Source organism: Melanerpes formicivorus, unplaced genomic scaffold, assembly GCF_026170545.1.
Source record: "Melanerpes formicivorus ecotype bairdi unplaced genomic scaffold, bMelFor1.0.p_v2 SCAF_36, whole genome shotgun sequence".
In the NCBI taxonomy this organism is placed as follows: Eukaryota; Metazoa; Chordata; class Aves; order Piciformes; family Picidae; genus Melanerpes; species Melanerpes formicivorus.
This window is the reverse complement of record NW_027142388.1, coordinates 2826166-2839500: the sequence shown is the minus strand read 5'-3', so window position 1 is coordinate 2839500 and position 13335 is coordinate 2826166. Positions and strand designations below refer to the sequence as shown.

The following is a 13335-nucleotide window of genomic DNA, read 5'->3' as shown; positions in this document are numbered from 1 at the left end:
TTTAAGACAGATACTAAACTCAAAGACTTAAAAGCATGTTTGGACAGAAATTATGACTGCCTTGTCTCCTTGGAGCCCTGGCTACTAGGCTGGAATTCCAAAGATTTGGCTTTCCTCTGACCATTGTCCCGGGGGAAATCCTTGGATGCCACTTCTCTCTTAAAGCAAAACTTTGTGCTTTCTTCTTAGGGCCGTCCTGAGTTAACACCCACAGCAATAGCTGCAGGAAAACTGCTGGCTCAGCGGCTTTTTGGCAAGTCATCAGAACTGATGGACTATGACAATGTGAGTTATGTCTTTTTTCAGTAATAAACCCCAAATCATATGGGTTTGGGGTTGGTTGGTTTGTTTTCTGGGGTTTGTTTGTTAGTTTGTTTTTGATGTTTTGTTCAGGGGGTTGTGTTTTTGTTTTGGTTTTCCTTTTTTTGTTGTTTTTCTCTTTAAGAATTTCTGAAGGAATGGCATTTTGTCATCTGGAATCCAGCTTTGACAGTGACCAAAGTAGATGTGTGAGATAGTTACACTTCTCAGACATGCAAAAATCTTCTGTATCTGCTATGCAGCTGTTCCATATGGTTCAATAGTAACACTTTCTGTTTCCTTGCAAGCAGGTACCTACTACAGTTTTCACTCCTTTGGAATATGGTTGTGTTGGACTGTCAGAAGAAGCAGCTGTGCAATGTTATGGATCAGATAATATTGAGGTATGAAAGCATTTTGAATTTTATATGGTGTCAGAGTTGCACTGTGAAAAGACAGAAGTTTTGCTGTTGTGTCAAGTAAAATTTTTGGTCCACAAAATACTGTTGTTTGCAGTATGGGAGTTGGTGTCTTCAGAGTAAGTCATGACTTGCAAAGTATTGCAGCAGCTCAATGGAAACTGTTACCTAGTGGACTTGAAATTATCCTTAGGGTGTGACAGCTTTAAAATAGCTGCTGTTCTAGGAAGTTACATTGTGCAGCGTCATTTAATTAACATTCATGTTCCTTTGAATTCTGAGAACTGATGGTCAAGTTCTGCAGTCTACATTTTTGCGATGTCCCCAGAATTACTCACAGAAACTGGCAAGTGTGAACTTACAGAACTGGCATCTGTAAGTCTAAAATGTCATGATATAATATACCTGGGCATTGCATATTGAGGAAAAAATCTTTTATATGTTCACACCCAGTCCTCTCATATGATGAATGAATTCATAATCACTAGATAATAAGAAAAAATTCAGACAAGTCACCCTTGCAGAGATCTGTTGTGCTACCTTGATTCACTCATCAAAAAGCCTGTCAGCATATGACTCAGTAATCTGTGGAAATGCCAAGCACACTACCTCATGTCCAGTCAGTTAATTTTATTGGTCTTTTGTGCTTTTGAAATACAGTTTATACTCCTGACAATTTATAGTTGATAGTACTGCTAGTATCATCAAGGTGGCTCAGTTGGTAGCACTGAATCTAGAATTATATAAATTACTGTAAGAAAATTTTTCTCATCTGATTAAGATAGACAATTATATGTGTGGTTAAAAAATGCTGTTATTGTGTATATATTGGAACCCAAGTTCAGCTTGGTGTCTTAGGCAAAATCATGAATGAAAAAATAAGCATTTACTATTCAGAATGCAGAAACTACATTTTGGATTGTCTTGTGTATGTATATATATATTATTATTATAGGTATGGATTTCATTATTTTCACTAAACAAGGTATTAAACTTTTGAGAGGAGCTGAAAGAGGCAAAACATTTTTATTTTGGTGCACTGGTGTGAATAACATGATTATTTGTGCTGGGTTTTTTCCAGTTTTGCTTTTAATGGTTCTCTAAGACAGCTTTGTGCTGAATTCTTGCTGTCTTTTCCCTGTTTTCTTTTTAAAATAATGAACATATTATAAATCAATCAATTTTTGCAAAGCCCTTATAAATGTGTAGTAATAGTAGTCACCATAATACCAAAGAGCAGTTTTGGACATAATGCTACTTGGTATAACACAAAATGTTGTTGTTTTCCCTACCAGGTCTACCACGCATATTATAAACCTTTGGAGTTTACAGTGGCTGAAAGAGATGCAACTCAGTGCTATATGAAAGTGAGTGTTGTGAGGTTTTTATCTTGGTTCTAACTTGAAACAAAAGATATGATGCAGCCAGTTTTAAGGAGGACTGTTTGGCAAAAAAAAAAGACCCAATCACAAGATTAATGAGCTGGTTTCTTGGTGACAGGGTTCTTTCTGTAGTGTAACTCCAAATATTTAATATTCATTATGTATCCCATTGCATCCTGAAATTGCTTTACAGATATTAGCATTTTTCAGAGCTGACATTCTGCTGATTGATACCATCTTTGTACTGCTCTTAAGGTCCTAGGAAATATTCCAAATGCTATAGAAATTAATCTCTGCTTCCCCTAGCAAAGTTCTTAACTAGTTATATGTAATATTTGAGTTGCCATCTCTTGGGGACAGCGTGCTGCCTTCAGAAAAATCAACCATAAGCCTTACAACACTAAAGCACTCATGAAAATAAAAACCTCCTTGTTTAGACCCAAATGTTGGACTTGTAGTATGTTCTTTCCTAGAGCAGTCCAAATCCTTCAGTGTCAAAAAGGACTTTTGATGCACTTATTTATTTGAGATGAGGTGAAGTTTATTGTTGGTAGAAGATATCATAGTTTTCTTTCTTTTTCTCCTCAGTATCAGGGAGCAACTTTTTTTTCCTTTTTCACTAAATGTAGTAACCTCTGTAGGTTCATCACACATTATGCTGTTATTGTTGTTTTATGTGAATAATATGCATTGTCAAGAGTTGCAGCCAGTGTTTTCTAACTATACTTTGTTGCATCTCATTTGTGTAAGTGACTTGGTAGCTTGCCTTAACTCTCCCAAGTATGAGTACAACTAAGCTCGTGCTCCTTCATTTTAGTTGCTTCCTTTAAATTATGTTAATGGAAGTAAATATTTGAGGGTGAAGTAGTAATTACATGATAGTTGTTGAATGATACTGAATATAGTCCTTCCTAAACTCCCAAAAACATTAAACTTGAGTTTCAAATTCAGTTACCTCAGTATTTAAAGTTCTGTGTGAGGATTGCGGCTGCTCCTGAGACTCGTAATGACAGAATGCAAACCTTTACTGCATAGCAGAACCTCTTACATCTGTGATGATTTAATGGGAGGACACAAGGAGAGAGAGATTGACGTTCTTTTCATAATTATAAAGACGGTGATCTTGCAGGAACTAAAAGTTTTAAGTTCTCTAATAAAAGTTAAACGTGCAGTGACTCAGGCCCTCCCAAATGCTTATTAACTTGCCCTCATCTTTGGCTGCTTCCAGGGCTTGACTCCTTTTTAGGTTGTGTGACTGATGTGGTAAATGTATCTCACCGAACATGCTGCTGTGTTTACTGCCTGTATCACAGAGGCACAAATTATCCCGTAATTGGTAGTGATCATCCTTGGAAATGGAGCTGATAGCTGAGGTGGGTAGCTGCACTAGCTTGGAGAATTGCAAAGGGGGTCATTCAGTGTCAAAATAACACTGATCTGGTTACTAGACTACAAGAAGGTATTTTGAGGATTTCAGACAAATGACAAAACCCAAAGAATTCAATTTGCCACAGATTGTTGTTGTCAGTGGCTCCCTGAAGTCTGAAAGAAATGCACTAATAAAGCTTCAACACCGGGAAGTGCTTAAGGACAAGCATAAGACCCATTGAAGTCAGTAAGAGTTAAACAAGTGCGTAAGTTCTTGGCACACGGGGAATAAACAGCCGAACTAGGATCTCGGGGCAATTTAGTTTCATTTAATTCAACTTCATGCTTTATCTTTAAATGTTCTAAGAAAAGATCTCTATGTAATGTATTGTTTTCAGATGGTGTGCTTACGAGAGAGAGAGCAACGAATACTTGGCCTTCATTTCATTGGACCAAATGCAGGCGAAGTTATTCAAGGATTTGCTCTTGGAATCAAGTAAGTGCAAAAGAATGTCTCTAGCTTCTAAAGCCTGCTTTTTAAGTTATTGTAAGATTATAAAAGATAGCTGCCTAGTTTTGGCAGCACTATAAAGAATTCAGGCTTTTTGTTACTTTTATGTAGTATTGCACATTTTTCACTGAAAATGCTGCAGTTCTTCATTAAGAGGCACTGGGTTTAGTTACTGCAACACTGGGTATAGGTAATGAAGAACTGAGGGAAATATAATGTTGGCTTGATACAGTTAAAGCAGAAAATAATATGGTACACTGACTTACTGATGTTAGTTTCCTCAGAGTGTAGATTCTTTTGCATTCTGTGCACATCTTAGGAAACCACTGTCATTTTGCAAGCCACTTCCTTAAAAGGATGTTTGTGCTTTTCCTAAAAACCTGTCTTTGCCTAGGCCAAGCATTTCCTTGCCTAATCTCATCTTTAAATGTGCACAGCTATTGCACCTCAAGAGGTCAGCAAGGACTTGCATGGTGTTTTATATTTCTGAGGTATAAACTAACCATAATATGATAAAGCAAGAAAGAAACCTCTGTAGGATGATAGGAGAGATGAGATATTTTTGTCTGGAGCAATCTGATAATAGCAAATTTACCCAAGCAAGTAAAGCTTTAATCTGATCACGTCGAAGATTTTGCTCCAACGCTAACAGAAGTCCTGTAAAAGTCCCACCTTTGAAGAAGTAAGGAATGATTCTGGTTTAAGTGGAGAATTCCTACCGTGCCTCTTGTGTGCCACAAGTATTTCTTATTTCTTTTGCATTTCCTTACTGCTAATTCACATCTTAAGAAATGTTGATTTATGTATTTACATTACTAAATTATAGTTTTTAACTCCTCTCTGAAGAAAGTGGGCTGAGACAGAAGAAATCACCCCCATTTGTGGTGTTAGTTCCTTGTCCTAAATATCATCACTATTTTACTCCAGTCTTCAGATTGTGAGTGACTAGCATAAATGAGAAGCAGAAAGGATTAAGAAGGCAGGACCACAAGTATCATGCGAGGAATATCTTGGAAATCACTGATTGCAGTGTACCCTTGGTACACATTTTCAACATATGTTTGTAGTCCATTAATTGCCAGTGGTATAGATTCTAGGACTGCATTTTTAGGATGTCATTGTTTTGAAGTTTTATCCAAAATAACCAGAGAAAAGGAAGCACGTGGACCTGGAGTGCTTTTCTGCCTTGCCTGAGGGAAATTAAAACGTTAGCCACAGTAAGAGGTTTTCAGCAGGTCAGATTCTTGTATTGTATTCAGAGCTTTCAATGTTGGACACCCCCCTATAAGAGTTGCTGTTATTTTTTGTCAAAGATTAGGTCTTACTTCAGCCACTCCAAAGGATGATTTTTCCATCTTCCCTCTCCACTTAGCACTCCAGTAACAGCTGTCCTCAGCAGTGTGCTTTTTTTTTTTTTTTGGCTTGTCAGTGGTTTTTTGGATATAGGTGGGGACACCAGAAAACATTTATGGCTCTCTTCCTTTATTTTGTGGAGGGAGAGAACATTTATTCCATAGAAAGCTTGAAACAATTCTTAAATTTAGGGCCATTTCAAGTATTCTTACAACAGCTCAAAGGAAAGTAATCAAGTGTAAGAACGTTATGACAAGTAAAAGAATTAAGCAAGTGGGATTTTAGTGCAAGGGAGTTTTGGTGGTGGTTTGTTTTCAAATGAGAGGATTTTTCCTCCTGCTTATAACATTGATCATTCCAGTGTGAGCACTACACTTTGTCTAAGATCATGGAAGAATATTCTGGTATTATTTCCTTCAGCAGATTCTTTCCAACAATCCTAATTAAGATTTTCTTCCTCTGTGTGTATGTGTCTGTTTTTCCATCTGGAGTCATAGTTAGCAAAGCACACATGTATGTACAAGAAAAGCTGAAGGCTGCAGTTTTGTCATATGTTTTTACCATAGACTCATCTGGGACTTAGGGTGAATTGCTTCATTCTCTGTCCCAACTGTTATGACAATTCTTCCCTCCCGAACGGTGTTGTGAAGCTGGGCATTTAAATGTTGCATCAGTGCCTGAGAAATAATAGACAGCATTGTCTGAAAAATAAATGAACCTCCCCTCCTTGATAAAATTAACAAGAACAGAGTTTCTTTTATTTAGGACATTATAGCTGCTGGAGGTGAATAGAGTTTGACTTGGTGGGTCTTTTATTATTTTTTTTCTGTAGATGTGGTGCTACGTATCCTCAGCTAATGAAGACAGTTGGCATTCACCCTACCTGTGCTGAAGAAATTACCAAGCTGCACATCACAAAGCGTTCTGGTTTGGATGCTACAGTCACAGGCTGCTGAGGTTAAACACCATCCCTGGAAAGAAAGAAATTAAAAAGAAAGCACAAGATAGATTTGTAAAGGAAAGGGACACTTAGGGTTCAAACAACTTTAATGGCTTGAGTTCCATGAATCTTTCTCCTTCCCCTGCAGGTAGATTTTTTTTCTCACAGACAAAAAACTTGTCCTCACACCATCACAGTTCTAAAACCAATGCAGTCCTGCTGTAACAAATCTCTCAAAGGGCCTGTATCTCTTCTTTTGCTGGGAGCTAGGGAATAATCACAGTTTTATATAAGTGAAGCCAGTGACATCTGAGGTCATCTACAAATTGAACAGTTGTCATCTGAGTTTCTCAGTTGGCATGACTCACCGCCAACAGAAGTATCCTGCATAATATTCATACAGATGCTAGGAATTGGACAGGGCCTCCCTTCAAATATTGGTGATGATCCTTTCTCCTCAGTACTTGGATAACTCATTGCTGATCCTAGTCTTTAACACTGAGACTGTGTACTCACTAGTGGAAACAAATTCCCAGTGTTTAACAATGGGTAAGCTGTCATCTTTGGTCGTCGGGTTGTTTGTTTTGGGGTTTGTGAATTGTGTTTTGTTTTCTTTTCTTTTCTTTAAAATGTACAGGAATTTAATAGAAAATCACATATCACTGGGGCTGTGCTTCTACTGGATGAATCCCAATGGATTAATCAGTTGGCAGCCTGGTCATAACATTATGGTGATGGCTGAGAAAGAATGAGCTCAGAGGTGCTAAAGAAGGAGTTGAGTTTTACGATGACTTCTCTCCCTGCTTTTGAAATGTCTAATTCAGTTCAGTGCAAATTAAATTGACACATCTCATAAATTACTACTTGAACACCATCTATTAAGCAATGCTGACAAGTAGAATCAAAACCACTTAATAATCCAACTCAGGCAGCGTTTTCTGGTTTAGAGAATGCGGAAATCTGGCTGACACAGTGATGAATTTTGTTGGTTTGCTTTGAAGATTTTCTCACTGATGAGCTGGATACTACATCAGAGTGGCTTTAGATTGGGCTTTAATTAAATATTTTCCTAAAGGGAACTGTATTAAACAGTGGTCTAGAAAAGAAATAGACCTGCTCAGAACTAAGATAGAAAAGAACCCCTTTGTGGGTTTTTTTTCCCCCAGTGTTGGCCAGAGTAAGAAAACATTCACGTGTTGCAAATTTCTGCTCCTTTTCCTGCTCACCAGAAGGGGGAGATGCTGTCTAATTTGTAGCAGTGAAGAAACGGTAATCTGATCGTGAAGCTTCTTTTGCCGAGCGCTGTTAAACAGGTAGCCTGACAAAGGCAAACATAAACCAAACAGTACTGAATTTCAATCCGAGTTGCAGTTGCCAACGTTTTGCTATGTGGAGTCACGCAGTTTATTGCACCTTTTACAGCAGAGTAGGAAAAGAGATCAGTTTGAGGTGAAACAAAGTGTATCTTTTTTGCAGTTAATTTATATCAGTGTTTTTCTGTGTGGAGCTTGATACTTTCATAGCTGTCTCCTCCGCTTGTTGCCTGAAAATAGCCTGATGATCATGTATGTCTTTGCTAGTTTTGTTTGATTGCTATTTCTGCTGCAGCATGCAACACAGACAAGAGGTTGGTTTATTTCAAGTGTGCAATCTTTTTTGCCATCTGTCAAAGAAAATCTTAAACAGTGATCAGAATTTCCTTCTAAAATACGATGTAGTAGCATTTGCCATGCTCTCGTTGATACTGGAATACTCAGTTTTCAGTTATTTGTTCTGAGTTAACAACAAAACAAATCTTAAATGCTTTGTTTACAAAATTTCCTGATTTTTGGACTGTATTTGTGGTTCATGAAAGAGGAAGCAGTGATACAGTTTGACTGTGAGCAGCATTCCCTGTCAGATCTGTTAATGCCATTTTTCATCTGTGAAGTCATCCATACGTTTGTAGTTGAAAAGCAATACTTTGAGTGCAAGTGTAGTTGAAACACTGCCTGAATATTGTAACTGCCTTTAAAAGAAATGATGAAAAGTTTTTATCTGCATATAAATATGTGCATACCTGCACATTCAGAGGTTCCTGCTTCCTTTAATAAAGGTCTTACGAGTATGATACAGCCAAAAACTCACATTTTCCCAGCTAGTTTTTTAAAAGTCATGGTAAAATGGAGGGGTTTAAAAAGATTTTATTTCCAAACACTGAGATACTGAGCACCTCAGGTTTTGCTGTGAGAAACATCCCACCTCTGACTTAACTGTAATGTGCATGCATGCAAGATTTTTTTTTCCTTAATTATTACCTATGATAGTTCCTTCTGTTCCCATAAATGAAAACATTGACGTTTAGCCATGTGAAAGCTGCTTCTCTTTTCTGTCCTACCGATGCATCCAGCACTGACTTGTCTGCCCCTCGAGACAAATCAAAGATGAGTTGATTTCATTCATCATAAAGTTCAAAATGATGATTTGGGAGAAGTAAAGAAATCTCAAGGAAACGTGTCCTCAGAGTATATGAGCTGTTAAACTGTGATGTTCTCAGAAGTAATAGAGCTCTCTTGGTTTTAGAATTGCTGAGTGGACTGCATGAAAACTCAGGCTGTGTCTTGATCAGCAGCCTAGTTCTGTTCCTCAGTTAGTGGGAAATGTTGTTGCCCTGCCTGAAGTAAAACTAAGCATACATTCATACCCACCTAGCCCTAATCAGAATCGACAGCAAGACAGAACAATGACAACTACTGTGATTGTGCTTTTTTTTTTCTTTCTTGAAGGATTCACCAGGGATGGTCTTTAAGAATTGTTTTTAGCAGCCTGACTGACAGCAATTTAAATGACTGATGTGCTCTGCAGATTACTGATTGCATGTGAAAATGCAAACAAAATTCACATAGTCAGGCTTCTCCTCAGGATGCCAGCTGATGAGGGCTTGTTTGTCAAACCACACCATGGTGCAAACAAGTCTGAGAATTGCTGGGTCCATCATGTGGATGATCCCAATATTTATTGTGTTGTGAATTAATTAATAAAGGTTTTTTTTCTAGAAAATGTTGGATTGTATTTGTTTGATTTTGTACATATGACTTCTGCTTACAGAAGATTTCTTTTTTGATCTTAATGATGCTATTCTTCATTGAGGTTTTGTGTCCAGAAAATGAAGAAGTAGATGGAATCTGATGTCCTCATCATAAGAAGGACACAGAGCTGTTGGAGCAAGTCCAGAGGAGGGCCACAAAGATGATCCAAGGGCTGGAGCACCTCTGCTATGAGGGTAGGCTGAGGGATCTGGGCTTGTTCAGCCTAGAGAAGACTCCAGGGGTACCTTAGAGCTGCCTTCCAATACCTGAAGGCAGCCTATAGAAAGGCTGTAAAGGGACTTTACATAAGGGTGTCTAGAGACAGGACAAGGGGCGATGGTTTCCAGCTGAGGGTGAGTAGATTTAGATTAGGTCTTAGGAAGAAGTTCTTCAGGACAAGGGTGGTGAGACTCTGGAATAAGTTGCATAGGGAGACTGTGGATTATTTCTGCATTTTTAATGTTTTTACTTCTTGGAATGTTTCATTACAGCTTCTAAGTTATTAGGATAGCCAGGAACAGTGGCTGTAAAAAGGGCTAATAACCTAAGCATAATTCTTCATGCTTTTTTCTCATTTTCATCTATCACTTAGTCTCGAAGCAAAACAAGAATAACAGAGAGGCATATAGACAGTCTTTATAAATTAGGAATTGAATGACCTGCATTAGTTATGATATAATGTTTGCTTGTTCTCTCCGCTAAAATATTCTGTCCAATTAAGTTTTGCTTTTCCCATTGCATTGCATGTCACTTTTCCCATTCCCATGCACTGTATGTCGTTTATACCTACTGGAAAACATTTCTACAGTTTACATTATTCCAGACTGGGGACTGGAAAAGACATTTCGGTGCAGCACGTGCACTCTTTGTGCTAGCGTAGTTATTCAGCTAAAAGCGGAGATGCCGCAGTGCGACGGATTTCAAACCAAAACAGTTGCACATTGTACAGACTTGAGTTTGAAGGCTTCTCTTCAGAGGCTTGTGCCTATCCAACAAAGTAGGCAATTTTGTGCCTGTATAAATTGGCATCTGTCTAAATCCCAGTGAAATCAATGTACTCAAAATGAAGGTTAGCCATTAATTTCAGTGGGATGCAAGTATGTGTCTTAAGTGCTTTGTTAAAGGGGAATCAATATAAGCTACATGCCAAAATGTCTTTCATTATTACAGTCGGGGAGCAGACTGCAATTATGATTCAAAACATAAAAGGTACAATAGACAACTATGATTAGGCAATGAAATATGCCTTTAATAAGCATAGTGCAGACAGTTTCTTTTGCAATAAGTAAACTTGTATAAAATTCATGGACTTTTTTCATTCTTTCAGATCTCTGTGCTCCCTTTTTTAAAAGAGGTTTTTGAGTTTTATGCACAGTTTTCCTGATGTCCTTCCAGCAGAAAGGCTGTGTTTGCATGCATTTATTCTAGTGCCAAACTTGAGTTTTACTGGGAAGAGGGGAACCAGCAGAGCAGAGGGTTTTTTTTCCCCCCAGGGTAGCATGCATCAGATACACTGTCATTACTTCAATTGATTTTTTCTTTTCTTTCTTTTTTTTTTTTTAATGGAGTATTTCTGTCCACTACATGTCAAAGAGCTAATTATGCTTCTGTTGTGGCACTCAAAGTCAATATTGTCAGCTGCTCTTAGTTCTAATCCTCTACACGGAGTTTTGATGGGCCAGGTGAAATATCCCCTTCAGCACCTTACTGCAGTTCTTGTCAATCATCTTGCCATGGAAAACATGCATATTACAAATACTGTGGCAACACTGCATCTTATTTCAGTCATTAATCTTACCTGCACCTTAAGAAAACACCTTTTCAAGTACTGATGTTCTATTTGGGATGTGAACAGGATCCTATTTGCTGTGGGAAACGAAAATGATCTAATCTTGAATGGATGTAATGGAACACTTTAGCCATGGCAGTAGAATAGAATAGAATAAACCAGGTTGGAAGAGACCTTCAAGATCATCGCGTCCAACCTATCACCCAACACCACCCAACCAACTAACCCATGTAACCAAGCACCCTGTCAAGTCTCCTCCTGAACACCTCCAGTGACGGCGACTCCACCACCTCCCCGGGCAGTCCATTCCAATGGGCAATCACTCTCTCTGTGTAAAACTTCCTCCTGACCTCCAGCCTGAACTTCCCCTGGTGCAGCCTGAGACTGTGTCCTCTTGTTCTGGTATGAAGTCTTACTACTAAACCACCAGCCTAGCAAAAAAGCTAGGTGAACTGGTGCAGAAATTAAGCAGAATATCTCATGACACAGAAGGACAGATTTAGACTGGATGTTAGGAGCAAGTTCTTTACCATGAAGGTGATGGAACACTGGAACAGATTGCCCAGGGTGGTAATTGAGGCTATTCAAGGCCAGGCTAGACAAGGCTCTGAGCAACCTGATCTAGTGGAGGATGTCCCTGCTGGCTGCAGGGGAGTTGGACTGGATGACCTTTGGAGGTTCCTTCTTACCCAAACCATTCTATGATTATAAGTAAGAAAATTCATAAAATGAATCATAGAATGGTTTCTATGGTTATAAGTAAGAAAATTTATATTTGTGTAATTGTAAAATTAGTAATTTCAAGCACTGTTGGAGTTAGGAGAGCATCCTTTCTGTAGCCCCTTGACTTTATTTGCACAGAGCACTGTTCTCTGAAGTCCATGTCTAAGCCTGGTACTGTGCATGCTATTTTTTTTTCTGTTGTTGTTTCTTGCAGACAAGATCTAGCACATCTAAAATCTTCTGGTCCTACAATGGAAAATTAACATCATCCCTAAGAGGCTGGAATATAAACTAATAAGGCAGGTTTCCAGAATCTGATTGCATCAGTCGGAAAGATACAGTATGAAGAGAAAAGTGGATATCCCCCGGGGGTTAATGTGGAATGGATACCAGTCTTGTTTGAACAAGGTGCTTTGCATTTTTAGGTAGGTAGAGGTATTGGGAATTGCAGCCTGTCAGAACCAGCATCTCTAAGGGGGGTGGAATGGGGTGCAGAACTTTTCCAGGTACAAATATCAGCAGTTTATGGTAGAATATGTAACATATTAATATAATAATTTAAAGAAACCCTTTATACTCCATGAAAGATGAACTGTGAAGATACTCACCTATTCTTTGTCTTCATATCATATGAAGACCAGAGAGACTGTTGGGATTTTTCCATCCTTCTTCTCTTTACTTTAAAGAAACATGGGAATCAGGCTTGTTCTCCCTTGTTTCAGCATAAATCACAGAATCACAAACTATTGGGGATTGGAAGGGACCTCAAAAGATTATCCAGTCCAACCCCCATGCCATGCTCGAACAGAATCACCTCGGGCAGGTCACACAGAGATGCATCCAGGCAGGTTTTGAAATTCTCTACAACCTTTCTGGGCAGCCTGCACCAGGGCTCTGGCGCTCTCATGGTGAAAAAGTTTTTCCTTATGTTTGTTTGGAACCTCCTCTGCTCCAGATTGCACCCATTGCCTCTTGTCCTATCACTGGACATCACTGAGCAGAGCCTGGCTCCATCCTCCCCGTACTGCCCTTCACATCTTTATAAACATGAAGGAGAGCACCTCTTAGGCTCCTCCAAGCTGAGGAGCCCCAGCTCCCTCAGCTTTCCCATAGGGAGATGTTTTACTCCCTTCAGCATCTTTGGGGCTCTGTGCTGGACTCTTTCAAGCAGTCCCCTGAGGTCCTTCTTGAACTGAGTGGCCTTGTACTTTCCAAATCTGGAATTGCCACAGCTCCAGAGGTGGCAGTTCTATATAAATCCAGTCCTTAGCTGTGGTGTAGGTCCCCAGTGAAGAATAAGAGACCAATCATTTGTGAGTGTTTGCAGTTGGATCTTCTGAAGATCATCATCTTTCCTTAACGACAAAATGCATCAGATTCATGAGCTGCAACAGCATCACCTCAGAGTAGTGGCAATGTGGAATATCTGATGGAATCTCTTGTGAAATGCAAGGCCACCTTCTCTTTGACTGTGCTTACTGA

At 39.0% G+C, this 13335-nt stretch overlaps 1 protein-coding gene across 2 annotated transcripts in view; it reads left to right on the top strand.

The window, feature by feature from the left end:
* TXNRD2 (thioredoxin reductase 2) overlaps positions 1-9306 on the top strand; it is a 33620-nt gene extending 24314 nt beyond the window's left edge. For both annotated transcript variants that reach the window (XM_068157311.1, XM_068157310.1), the window contains 5 exons: positions 190-285; positions 612-704; positions 2015-2086; positions 3868-3965; positions 6166-9306. In XM_068157311.1, coding sequence (XP_068013412.1) covers positions 190-285; positions 612-704; positions 2015-2086; positions 3868-3965; positions 6166-6289 — 483 coding nt within the window. In that variant the 3' untranslated portion in view covers positions 6290-9306. The remainder of the gene's footprint in view (positions 1-189; positions 286-611; positions 705-2014; positions 2087-3867; positions 3966-6165) is intronic.
* Positions 9307-13335: the final 4029 nt, after the last annotated feature.